The sequence below is a fragment of the Sinocyclocheilus rhinocerous genome, unplaced genomic scaffold, assembly GCF_001515625.1.
Source record: "Sinocyclocheilus rhinocerous isolate Xijiao unplaced genomic scaffold, SAMN03320098_v1.1 scaffold78, whole genome shotgun sequence".
Lineage (NCBI taxonomy): Eukaryota > Metazoa > Chordata > Actinopteri > Cypriniformes > Cyprinidae > Sinocyclocheilus > Sinocyclocheilus rhinocerous.
In genome coordinates, this window is record NW_015637122.1 from 661407 (window position 1) to 672735 (window position 11329).

At 33.1% G+C, this 11329-nt stretch overlaps 2 protein-coding genes across 5 annotated transcripts in view; both read right to left on the minus strand.

Annotated features, from left to right (window-relative positions):
• Nucleotides 1-7022, minus strand: LOC107748490 (uncharacterized). Of its 2 annotated transcripts, XM_016563281.1 has the most exons (13): nucleotides 6828-6896; nucleotides 5780-5951; nucleotides 4542-4585; nucleotides 4253-4382; nucleotides 3958-4108; nucleotides 3712-3832; nucleotides 3475-3574; nucleotides 2441-2546; nucleotides 2201-2306; nucleotides 1908-1986; nucleotides 1255-1318; nucleotides 825-945; nucleotides 1-746 (listed from the first exon to the last, which is right to left on the minus strand). In XM_016563281.1, exons 3-13 carry the CDS (start codon nucleotides 4549-4551, stop codon nucleotides 685-687), a joined length of 1050 nt encoding a protein of 349 aa, XP_016418767.1. In that variant the 5' UTR covers nucleotides 4552-4585; nucleotides 5780-5951; nucleotides 6828-6896; the 3' UTR covers nucleotides 1-684. The 2 variants fall into 2 exon arrangements, with proteins under 2 accessions (XP_016418767.1, XP_016418766.1); XM_016563280.1 differs by lacking the exon at nucleotides 5780-5951 and having other exon boundaries at nucleotides 6828-7022.
• A 561-nt stretch (nucleotides 7023-7583) lies between these two features.
• LOC107748491 (poly [ADP-ribose] polymerase 12-like) overlaps nucleotides 7584-11329 on the minus strand; it is a 12305-nt gene continuing 8559 nt past the window's right edge. For 2 of the 3 annotated variants that reach the window (XM_016563283.1, XM_016563282.1), the window contains exons 6-10: nucleotides 11016-11127; nucleotides 10844-10925; nucleotides 10404-10512; nucleotides 8698-8803; nucleotides 7584-8520 (exon numbers count right to left, since the gene is read on the minus strand). In XM_016563283.1, the coding sequence (XP_016418769.1) occupies nucleotides 8465-8520; nucleotides 8698-8803; nucleotides 10404-10512; nucleotides 10844-10925; nucleotides 11016-11127 (465 nt within the window). In that variant the 3' untranslated portion in view covers nucleotides 7584-8464. The remainder of the gene's footprint in view (nucleotides 8521-8697; nucleotides 8804-10403; nucleotides 10513-10843; nucleotides 10926-11015; nucleotides 11128-11329) is intronic. The other variant, XM_016563284.1, reaches the window with a different exon arrangement.

The window sequence follows — 11329 nt, forward strand, 5'->3', positions numbered from 1 at the left end:
TTTTTTGCAAAGGTTTTAATGCAGGGTGTGCTTCATTGGCATGAAAATAATGTTGCAATTCATTAAAAGTGACCTGGACATGTTCTTTATGAGAGTCATCTTCATTTGTATATGAAGGAAATAATTTGAACAAATTCTGTTAAATTGTTGAGTAAACAAAAATACAGGCACAAAATGTCTTGATATTCTAGATCATAATCAACATGCAAGTCATGAAAAACTCAAAATGAATTGGTCAGTCAGTATTGGAGCCCTGTGTGGATTATTACGACTTGGCATAAATATTGTAAACATGTTTTTTTCCCCCTATCTTTTATATATATTTAATAATATATAATTACTCCCATAAAATTAATTGGCAGTTTAAAAAAAAAAAAAACATTGTACAGACATGAATGTTAAAAGCTGTCACAAGACATAGCCTACTGCACAGCAAATGCAATCTTCAAATCATAGTAAATGTATTGAAAAATAGAAATTGTTTCAAGTACATAATCACCATGAAACCCATTATTTTATGGCAATTAATAAAACAATATAGGCACATAAGTTAGCATGGACAAAGTGAACATCATTTTGCTATTTCGTATCGCATTTTCTGAGAATGGCCAGCAGACATTGCATGCACCGGCGTCCTGAGATTATTCATGTAAAGCTACAAGTAAAGATGAGGCAGGTGAGGTCTTATTGCTGAAGGCGGCGTACAGATCTCTTGGTGTTAGTAGACAGGTTGGTCTGGGTCATGTCTGCAACAAAACACAAGAGACTTCATGTACTTTTGTACTAAACAACATGCATTTCTGTTAGTCTGTGCATTCACACACCTGAGAAGTCTAGCTCATAGCTGAATCTGCCCGCTCTGAAACGCATTGTCCCAGTGGAGTCCTGCTGGTACTGCACTTCAATATCTTGACTTGACACACTGCAATATCCCCGAGAACCACCCTACACAAAGACAAAGTGCATGGTTATGACACAGAAGGCAAAAGGCGTGACTGTCTTGGTGTTGTTGTGCAAGAATACAGGTCAACATGTCTCAGAAAGCAGGCAGCATGATGGCCTGCCACATGATTTTTTTATGTTTTTTTGTAAACAGCTGTTTATTTTTCTGAATTCATCACCTGGATACAGTTATATAATTAATTCACTAGCAAGCTACCACCTAATAAACACTCAAAAGACCACCTAACAACTTCTGCAACCATCACTTAAAATAATAATAAATGTATATTTAAAAAAAAGTTTTTTATTTACTTTCATATAATCATTCCATTGGCCATCCATGTCCATGAACTGCCAACAAGCTTGTGACAATGTACTGCGATAAGAAGAAGAAACATAAAAAAATTTTTTATTGTAATGCACACACAACATCAATGATAAAACCAATGTTTAATTTTTATTTTACTATTATTATTATAATTATATAATTTTAATTATTATAATTTAATATAATTTAATTATTATAATTGTATAATTATATATAATTATAAATTGATTATTATTATTTTATTTTTTTTTATTTTTTTTTACAGAATCAATTTTCTAAAAATATTTTCGAACTTTCCATACAATGACATGTATGGAAACTTTTTGTTTATTTTCTGCCAGAGAATAAAAAAAATGTTATTGCAACTTGACCTTTTATCTCACATTCTGACGTTTGTTCTGGCAATTCTGAATTGAGAGTTTACATTTCACAATCTGGATTTTTTTTTTTTTCTGAATTTTTAGACACCTGACTGCACGCACATGCATAATACTGAGAAAAATGTAAGAATTGTGATATATATATATATATATATATAAGTCAACTGTGAGATTAAAGGTCATTCACTTTTATATATTTATTCTGTAGTGGAAATGAGCTTCTATAGAAATTTCCTCTTTTATGAATGGATTAATACCTGTTTGTTTGCTGGATTCCACTGGCGATTCTCCTGACAGCTCTTTTTGTACCATATTTATTGTTCACTTGATACATTCCTGCAGACATGAAGACTATATAAATATACTCAACAATAGATATACAGTATAACCTTAACATTATGTTTTCAACTTGTAACACATTTCTCTTCTTATAGACATTCCCTCGCAGACGTTTTTAGAACAAAAGTCCTCTGCTTTTTCCTTATGTTTAGTAGTACACTGCAGAATTCTATATCTGAGGGTTTTGTCATTATGTCTTATTGTATCTTACCACTGAAGTAAAGAGAGTAAGAGAATCGTCTGGCAGTGAATGAAACTTGGCACTGCGGGTTGAGCTGGTACAACCTCTCGATTTCCACACTATCCAATGAACATCCCTGTAGACACACAAAACGTCCAATGAACTGTTAGGTTAAACGTCAAGTTCACATTAAAAATAGCATTTGATTGAATAAGTGGATTTGGATGTGATTACAGTGTTGTTTGGTTGCGTATAGATACTAGAACTCACTGGTTTCTGGTACTCGGTCCAAATGCCCTCATCACCCATAAACTCCCAGATGTGTTGAGAAGAAGAATTCGTAGGGTTTGCAGAGGGAGATGCCAGAGTTTGTGAACTGCATAAAAGCAAATCAAAGGCTTTTGATACAAATACCATTTTAAAGATATTGGGTATTCCTCATGAAAAATGAGATGAAGGGATTTCTCTATAAATAGTTGATTAAAACATACAAATAGTTAATAGAACAAACAGTTGATTAAACGCATTGTGCATAATTGTAAATAAATCTAGAGATAATTTTACTAAGAATTAATATATAATTTTGTAGGTTGACTTCTTGAAGAGTGTAAACACTGTGCCACTAAGAATTAGTAAAATCTTCTACATTTTTGTAAAATGTTTAATTTACGTAAAACATTTTTGGTAACACTTTAGTATAGGGACTAATTCTCACTATTAAAGGGATAGTTCACCCAAAAATGAAAATTAATGAACAATTTATCAATAAATTTATTGGTTGTGTTCTTAAAGAGAATCAATACTGCAATGCTATTTGTTAAATAATTCTTAAATGCATTTAATTTTCCGAAAAATGGTTTTAAGGATAATATTTGTAGGCTGACTTTCTGAACGCTGTTGCGTTATAAAATTTCATAAAATATTCTTACTTAAATTACACATTCAATTTACACTACAAAGTTTTTACGAACAATTTATAAATTTATAGGGTGATTTCCTGAAGAGTGTAAATACTTTGACACTACAAAAGTTAAAGCATTTGTACATAAATGCTGCTAACAATTTATATAAGAATAGCTTCACACACACACACACAAATGTGTAAAACAATTTGTAGGTTGACTTCCTGAAGAGTGGAAACAATGTTACGATATAAGACTTTGCAAACCCATTCTAACGGAAATGATAGTTTTTAATGCAATGATTTACATAAGAATGAATTTACACAGTAGTTCATTATACAGTTTCATGAGCAAAGCCAAACGAGAGGCAATAAGTCACAGCTAGAACTAATAAAGCGATACCTGTTTTGATTACTGCTGTTGTCTGTTACTACTTCATTGAATTTCGGCCGCCGTCTCACTTTCCTCAACATGTGTGTGGACAGATTGGTTTGAGTCATGGCTACAACATTCCCCAAAAAATAAAAACACATTAAAACAATTTCAAACACAGGCAAGTTTAGCGGCTTTTCATTTCAAGGGAAATACACTAAAATATTGTGTCGTAGCCATGAAGGTCAACCTCGTTTGTCTACTTACCGGTGAAGTCCACCATGTAAGTCATGCTTCCTACAGTAAACTGAACTGAGCCCCTTGGGTTGCTGTTGAACTGCTGCTCTATAAAATCGCTTCTAATCAAGGATGACTTCCCACCCGATCCCTACAGAAATTAGAGAGAAAGCTAAATAAAGGCTATATATGTGTGTTATATTTAGTGTATGTTGGTTTAACTTGCAGCTGCGTTATTCCAAATAAATATATGGAGAGATTTCTAGTACCACTTACCTGAGATCCATATTCGCACCAGCGATGGTTATCTTTGTAGTACCAGCCCATTACTTCTTTCTGGTTTTGGGACAGCAGCGTATTACGCCGTATACTGAAGTTAACAAGAGGTCCGTCGACTGTCATTTCATCATAGTCAATATAGGCAGGCCTGTGCAGTGAATGGAAAAGGCATAATTTAATATTTAATAATCTATTCATAATTTACCTGGTAGTGTGTGATGATGATAATAATAAGACTTGATACTCAATATCAAAATACTGATAAGATAACATCTGTAATGAACCAACTCACCCCATGTTGAGGTTGATGGTGATCCCATTTGCCCCTGGCTGACAGTAATGGGCCTCAATGACAAAATCATTAAAGATCGAAACCCACTGCTTTCCATTAAACAGCTGCCACTCGAAGTGATTACCTGAGGCTTTAAATGAATGGATGAATGACTGACTGAATGAATGAATGCAATGAAAAATGAGCAATCAGTCAATCACTCAGCATGGAAACAACTTTGGGAATGTTCTTTTCTCCTACTAAAGAAACCGAAACCAACATAAAATGATAAATAAGCCAAAAGACGTACCTGTTGCCATGTTGTTTGCTGTTATCTCTCTCTGAAGTGTTTCCCTGAGGTGAGATTTTAATATAAACATTGAAACTTTTATTGTTATATTATATAAATACTACTCTTAACGTCTCAGCAAAACAGTGTTGGGGTAAGTTACTTTTAAAAGTAATGCATTACAATATTGCGTTACTCCATAAAAATGTAACTGAGTTACTAGTTAATTTTTAATGGAAAGTAATGCATTGTTACTTTTGTGCTACTTTTTGTCACCTGGGCTGGGCTTGCTTATACAGTCAAATCAAAATTTATCCAGACACTTTCAACATTTCACACATTATAACAGTTTATTCGCTATAGTTTAGAAAATTATAATAAAATATGACAAGAACTAAAAACTATAACTATATAGTTAAACTGTGTCGGAACAAATTCATCTGGATAATGTCAGATAACACTTGAGCAAAACATGGGACCAAAAACAATTTTTGGTCCCATATTTTTATCAGTTTTACTTGTAGTCCTCTGTATGAAGACTTTTTGGATATAATATATCACAGTTAACTTTATTTTGCTATCCCCACTTACATAAATTAACTATAGTGTCCTGCACCCACTAGTAAAAAAATATCAAAAATGGTATCATGGTGTCTGAATTTTTGATTTCACTGTATATTTTTTAATAACAAGAAACCCATATTTTCATCAACCCTAAAGGCCCTTGCGCACCAAAAGTGAAATTAAAGGGGTCATATGATGTTGCTAAAAAGAACATTATTTTGTGTATTTGGTGTAATGAAATGTGTTTATGCGGTTTAAGGTTCAAAAAACACATTATTTTCCACATACTGTACATTATTGTTTCTCCTCTATGCCCCGCCTTTCAGAAAGGAAAAATTTAAATTGCATCATATGACCCCTTTAATAAACCTCAGGAAGTGCCTTTGCACCTCACTCCCAATTTCTCTCAACACTGGGACAGGAGGGGTGTCAATGAACAAATGGATGGGAAAACAAAGTAACTTGCGTTACTTATTTGAAAAAGTAACTCAGATATTTTGTCGTAAATTTAAAAGCAATGCATTACTTTACTAGTTGTTTGAAAAAAAGTAATCTGATTACTAACTCTCGTTCATTTTCATGCATTACCCCTGACACTGCAGCAAAGTAGGCTATGTGAAAAATTACACACTGGATCAATCTACAGTCACACGGTTCAAAAAGGTAAATTACTGTAGAATAATTGTGTCACCTACCTAAAGCATAAGAGCTGTCATCACATTTAGGGTCATAACTTGAAAAAATGAAGAGGATGTTGAAGATCTCGATGAAGATGTTTATTACAGCGTAGCAGAATCTGGGTCGGGGCAGACTATAGTTTCTTACACTTCATAGCTCCTCTTGCTTAAATTCATCTTCACACTTCTTCTACACAAAGAGACATCAATCCTTTGCATGACATGTCGATTGAACTTTGCCGTTCTCTGAAGCGTTTCCTGTTTCCAGTTCGACTAAAGTTAATTTGAACTTTTAACTTTAACTGTAAGATTTTAAACGTTATATCACAAAACGTGTTTAAGTATTAGCTAGTAAACTGCATTGTTCCACCTCAAGATAAAATAATACAATTTAATAAAATATGTTGGGAAAATCAGACGGCGGTAAAGTTAGTTTGACGTTTGACATTCATTAGACATTCGGGTTTTTTGCCAATTAAACTCTTTGCGGCTTTTATGTTTTGAGCCCAAACTAACTCAGATAGACATAAATATATGCCCTTTATGTTGCACAAGGCTTAATTTCTAGGAATTAAAAAAAAAAAATTAACCATTTAAATTAATTAAACAATTTAACTACGTGACATTAGAATATAAAACCAATACTAAAATGTTCGGGATGTCTAATGAATGTCAAACGTCAAACTAACTTTACCGCCGTGAAAAACAGAAAGTAACGCGGAGTTGACTGTAACGGGGTTGGGTTGACTTATTTACACGAACATGAAAGAAACCATTAAGTAACCATCCATTAACCATTTTCAAGTAACACTAAAGGGATAATTCATTAACAATGAAAATATAATAGCCTACATGATTGCCGCTAAATCTAAGGGCTCAGCTTTTCAAATAAAACGTCACTTAAAATCGAAATATGTAAACAGAGAGAGAGTAAGAAAGTAAATTGCAGCAAATCGTACCCGTTTTGTAGAATGACCCAACATTTGAGCTGTTACTGGACGCTTGAGTTGTTAACTAAGGTCGTGAAATTATTAATGTAAAATACATGAATGATTAGTCTACTTACCGAATATAGTTGTATAGACACTGGAATACATCGATAGCATAGCCCATTAAAACCCTAAAAAATGAATTTGTCAAATAAACGTATCGTCGAATTGTCTGCTAGGACCGAATTTAAAGTGCTCCAGAGTCCACAGCTGCACTGCTGACCCAGTTTCGGTTTCTTTTCAGCCTCTTGACACGTGATTTCCAAAGCGAGCTTCACTACGAATGAGCAATGTGAACAAACTGGATGTTTTGTGCGTTGTGGCTGGCGGCAATAAAAAAAAAAAAAAATCAGTGCCTAAAGCAGTTTTATAAGTTGTGCTTGTGTTAAATTCCGTGTTTATTTTGCTCTCGTGTGTATTGTGTTGTGACGTCATTTCCAGCAATCCCAATAATGTTTTTAGTATACTTGTTTACCAGAAACAAAGCAGTGAAGAACATGCTTGAAATATGAGATATTTCGGAGGAAAAATAAAACAAAGAAAATCAAGGTTAATACTTGTAAATGGAATGTTTCCAATCAAGTTGTAATTATTTACCTGTGTATATAATATACATAAAATACTCAAATTTAGCCAAGACAAATGAGTCTGCGGTTTTATTTTAAACATTTTTGAAACCAAATGCTGTTAAGACACAATACATAACTTGATATGTGATAGAAATTATCATGTGATTGGAATTCATTAAAATACCCTATAGAAACATGTTATTTGGTCAAATAAATAGTAATATTAGATATTGTATGTGTATTAGTTAAATAAGGCCACATTTATCATTTTATCATTTTATTTTCATCAATTATTGCATATGAAGGCATCCATATGACACTACAGACACTTTGCATAGCATGTTGTTACCCAAGTAAACAGTTCAGTTTGTAATTAAAACCCCCAGTAAAAACAGGTTCACCTAAATGATTGTTCATAATGTCCTAATTAATCATTTGATGCAACATTGATTCATTGTACATTTTGCATATTGTAATGTAAAAATATGCTGCATCGTGCATCGGATGATATTGTAGATTGTATTGCACATTGTTCAATATTCACACAGTGTGTTTATCCTTGATTTCTTTTACTCCTTTGAGCACGTCTGTGAGTATGTAAATGCTAAAGATGGAAAATGAAACTGATCAGCTGGAAAAAGTTTCACAAGCAGTGTGTAAACATTGGTTCTCAGGCAGTTACCAACAGGCACTTAGTAAATACTAGCAAAATGACGCAGTATAATGCCTGTATTGTTCAGGCACATTGGTTAGTAAGAGTAATTATAGAATAACCAAAACTGATAGCAGTTTAAAGTATGGAATTCTTTAAGATAAACAGAAAGCAAAAAATATGCTTCAGGTTGCTTTAGGCACGTTTCATATTTGTCTTCAAGTTGATGTGGGAAGCAGCATTTAAAATAATTCATATAAACTTAACATCGGTCAAAATACCTGAATAAAGAGTTTGAATTTCTATTTTCCACAGGCAGTTTACCAAATAATACACTAATTCCGGATAAAACATTCAAAATCACAATCATATCAGCCAAAATCACTAAATAACGTTGTGTTTACTTCCACCGCAGATTCGACTCTTATTTGCTTGTTTGGATCGTGAGTATCAGCCAACATCTTCTGCAAGACCTTGAGCACCCTTTTTACTTTTACACACGCCTGACCTTGCGTTCGGCCTTTGTTTTCTGGTTAACTTGACTCATCTCTGAATGAAAAGAAAGAGAGAAAACAGCATCGTTTATCATATTCAAATCATTACTTTCATCATGCATTTTAAAGTTTGACTCAAGAAAAACCCAAAGATCATGTGGCACCTTATATTAGAGACAAAAGGAGACATTCGATAAGTTTTGCAATCCTTCAAATGTTTTTGCTGACATACTTGCAAAATCCAGAGTGTAACTGTCCCCGCTCACAGTAAAATTCATGGTTGTTTGGTTTTGTTGGTAACACCTCTCAATGTCAGCACTTGAGACTGAACAACCACCCTGTTGAAAAACAATATCAAGATCAGTGATTTTAATCTCTCTGTGGCCATAAATACAGTAGTCAGTGTCATGAATTAAGGGATAATATACATTCAGTCCATAATTATTGCAAACTAAACCCTTACAGGTGATCAGGACTGGTATTGTATGTCCCTGAAGGGCTTTATATTGCAGTAATTACTGGTTGAATGTACACTATATCCCGCTTGTTACACGGCTATCAAATATTACATGGTCATGAAAAACTTGAGTTAAAATTTATACCATATATATATACCATTTTTTATATAATATTTGTATTTTGTTACAATTATTTTTATTGTAGATTATCTTAAACAACTCCAAATTCAACTCAAAATAAATTGTTGCTCCCTCGTTTCAAAAGACAGCGTCACTCATTAAAACATCAAAAACAGTCTGCCTAGCAACAACATAAGCATTAACAATACAATATTATTAACAATATTATAATATTACTTTTATATTATATTTTTATTATGTATTATCGTTAATCTGCAAGCCAAATTACTACAATTAGCTAAATATATTTAGTTCCTTATTCCTTGTTTATGTTTAATTGTTTTAACTGTTCAGCTGAAAGAAGCATGTAAAACCAGCCGAAACGGGTTTGCTGGTCTTAGCTGGTCTCCCATTCAGGTCAGGCTGGTCTGTTGGCTGGTTTTGGGTACTTTTCAGCTGGGAGCTAAACACCAGATTGGTCCCAGTGTTATTTTAGTATCACTGAGATACTATTATATTAACATTTATAATGAATAAATATTATCTTTATTAATATTTAAATTTGTTTATATTTTTCTATTTTTTATTTATATTTTAAAGTTTTAGTAATTTTGTTGTGTTTTTATGTGTTTTTTTTAATGTCCTGTTAATGTATTTGGTCTTGGCGGAATAGATCTGCTATGCTGCTGCTGCTGTTGATTATTGCTGTATTTGTAGATTATTGCTGCTGCTGCTGCAAGCAAGTACTAGAACTTGCTACAGCCAATACATAAGCTGATATGGTGCTGTGAGTATTTAAGATATTTATTTATTTAACATACTGATGCTGCACAAATAGCATATAAAATAATCTGTAGCAGATCTATACAGGTGGAGCTGGGGAAGGTGGAGGGTTTCAGAGGAACTCTAAAGCACGCTGCAATGCTCAAGCTTTTTTTTTGGTGAACTATCCCTTTAAACTGTAATCCTGCTTGGTCCAGCTGGGAGACCATCTTAAACCAGCTTCGCAAAAAAAGAAAAAAATACTGCTGAATCCTTTTGGGGATAATTTTACTACTGTCACTAAACAAATTATTGTTTCTAATGTACTGTTTTAAAAAGACAGCCACCAGAGGTGATATAAGAGTCACTAAAGTAGCACCGGTATGTTGCTATTAACAATGATCAAATGTATTGTACAGTTTGACAGTCATTATATAAAATAAGATTAAAATCAACTACTCAAGAGAGCTGTTTAATTAATTGAAATTAATTGTTGAAATTAATTGATACACATAATAATAATATACATTCAAAGTCCTCATTAGCATGTCCAAAAAAGCATTGTGCATTTGTTAAAAAAAAAGAAAAAATGTTTTACCGTGTTATTGAAGGTGTACCACTGATTTTTCCCTTTAAACTGCCACTCTGGAGTTTTATTTGTTGAAGGGCTGAGCATGTTTTTTAATTGGGAGGTTATTCCACGTAATCTGTTCAGTGACCACAATACGCTGTTAGTAGTGTTGGTTATGTGTACTTCTTTTAAATAATAATGCAAATATTTTATTTATTTATTTATTTTCTAAATGTGACATTCACAACTAATTTTGCTTCTGTAATGTGTCATTTTTGAATGAAACAATATTCAATAAAAAAAAAAAACTAAGAAGGAGACCTAAGTCTCCTTATTTATATAGAATTGACTAAATGGTGAAAAGTGGGCATTATATGAATATCACTTTTTATTAACCTAAATTAGATTTGATTTTCATAAGGCAAAGAGGCAAACAAGAATCAGTTCAGTAAACTCTTCATATTTACCCTCCATTTGGAGATGGTTCATATTTAGGGCGGCGTCTAACCCGCCTCTTACGGCCTGTAGATAAATTTCTCTGACGCATTTCTGGAAACACAAACACGTTTATGAATGTGACCTTTCCTGTTTTTGGAAAGGTATTTAAAGGAAACAGATGTGGGAGAATACAAAACAAACCTTTAAAGCTAATCTCATACTGGGTCGAGTCGACGGTGAACTTGACTGAGCCACGGCGGTTGTTTTGATACTTCTTCTCCAGTTTTGAGCTCTGAATTGGACTGGCTTTGCCCTATAGACACATGTACAACTAATAGATAGTCATTCAATATAATCTTGTTCTTGTTTGTAATCAACAGTGTTGGGGGTAACGCATTACAAGTAACACGAGTTACGTAATCAGATTACTTTTTTCAAGTAACTAGTAAAGTAACGCATTACTTTTTAATTTACAAGAGAATATCTGAGTTACTTTTTCAAATAAGTAACTCAAG

Excerpts from the sequence above, each read along its gene's own strand:
- LOC107748490 (XM_016563280.1), bottom strand. The coding sequence starts at position 6,874 with ATGGGCTATGCTATCGATGTATTCCAGTGTCTATACAACTATATTCG. Across the intron at positions 3,575-3,711 it reads TTACATGGTGGACTTCACCG|CCATGACTCAAACCAATCTG; the intron begins GTAAGTAGACAA and ends GGAATGTTGTAG. Across the intron at positions 1,987-2,200 it reads TTACTCTCTTTACTTCAGTG|GAATGTATCAAGTGAACAAT; the intron begins GTAAGATACAAT and ends TCATGTCTGCAG.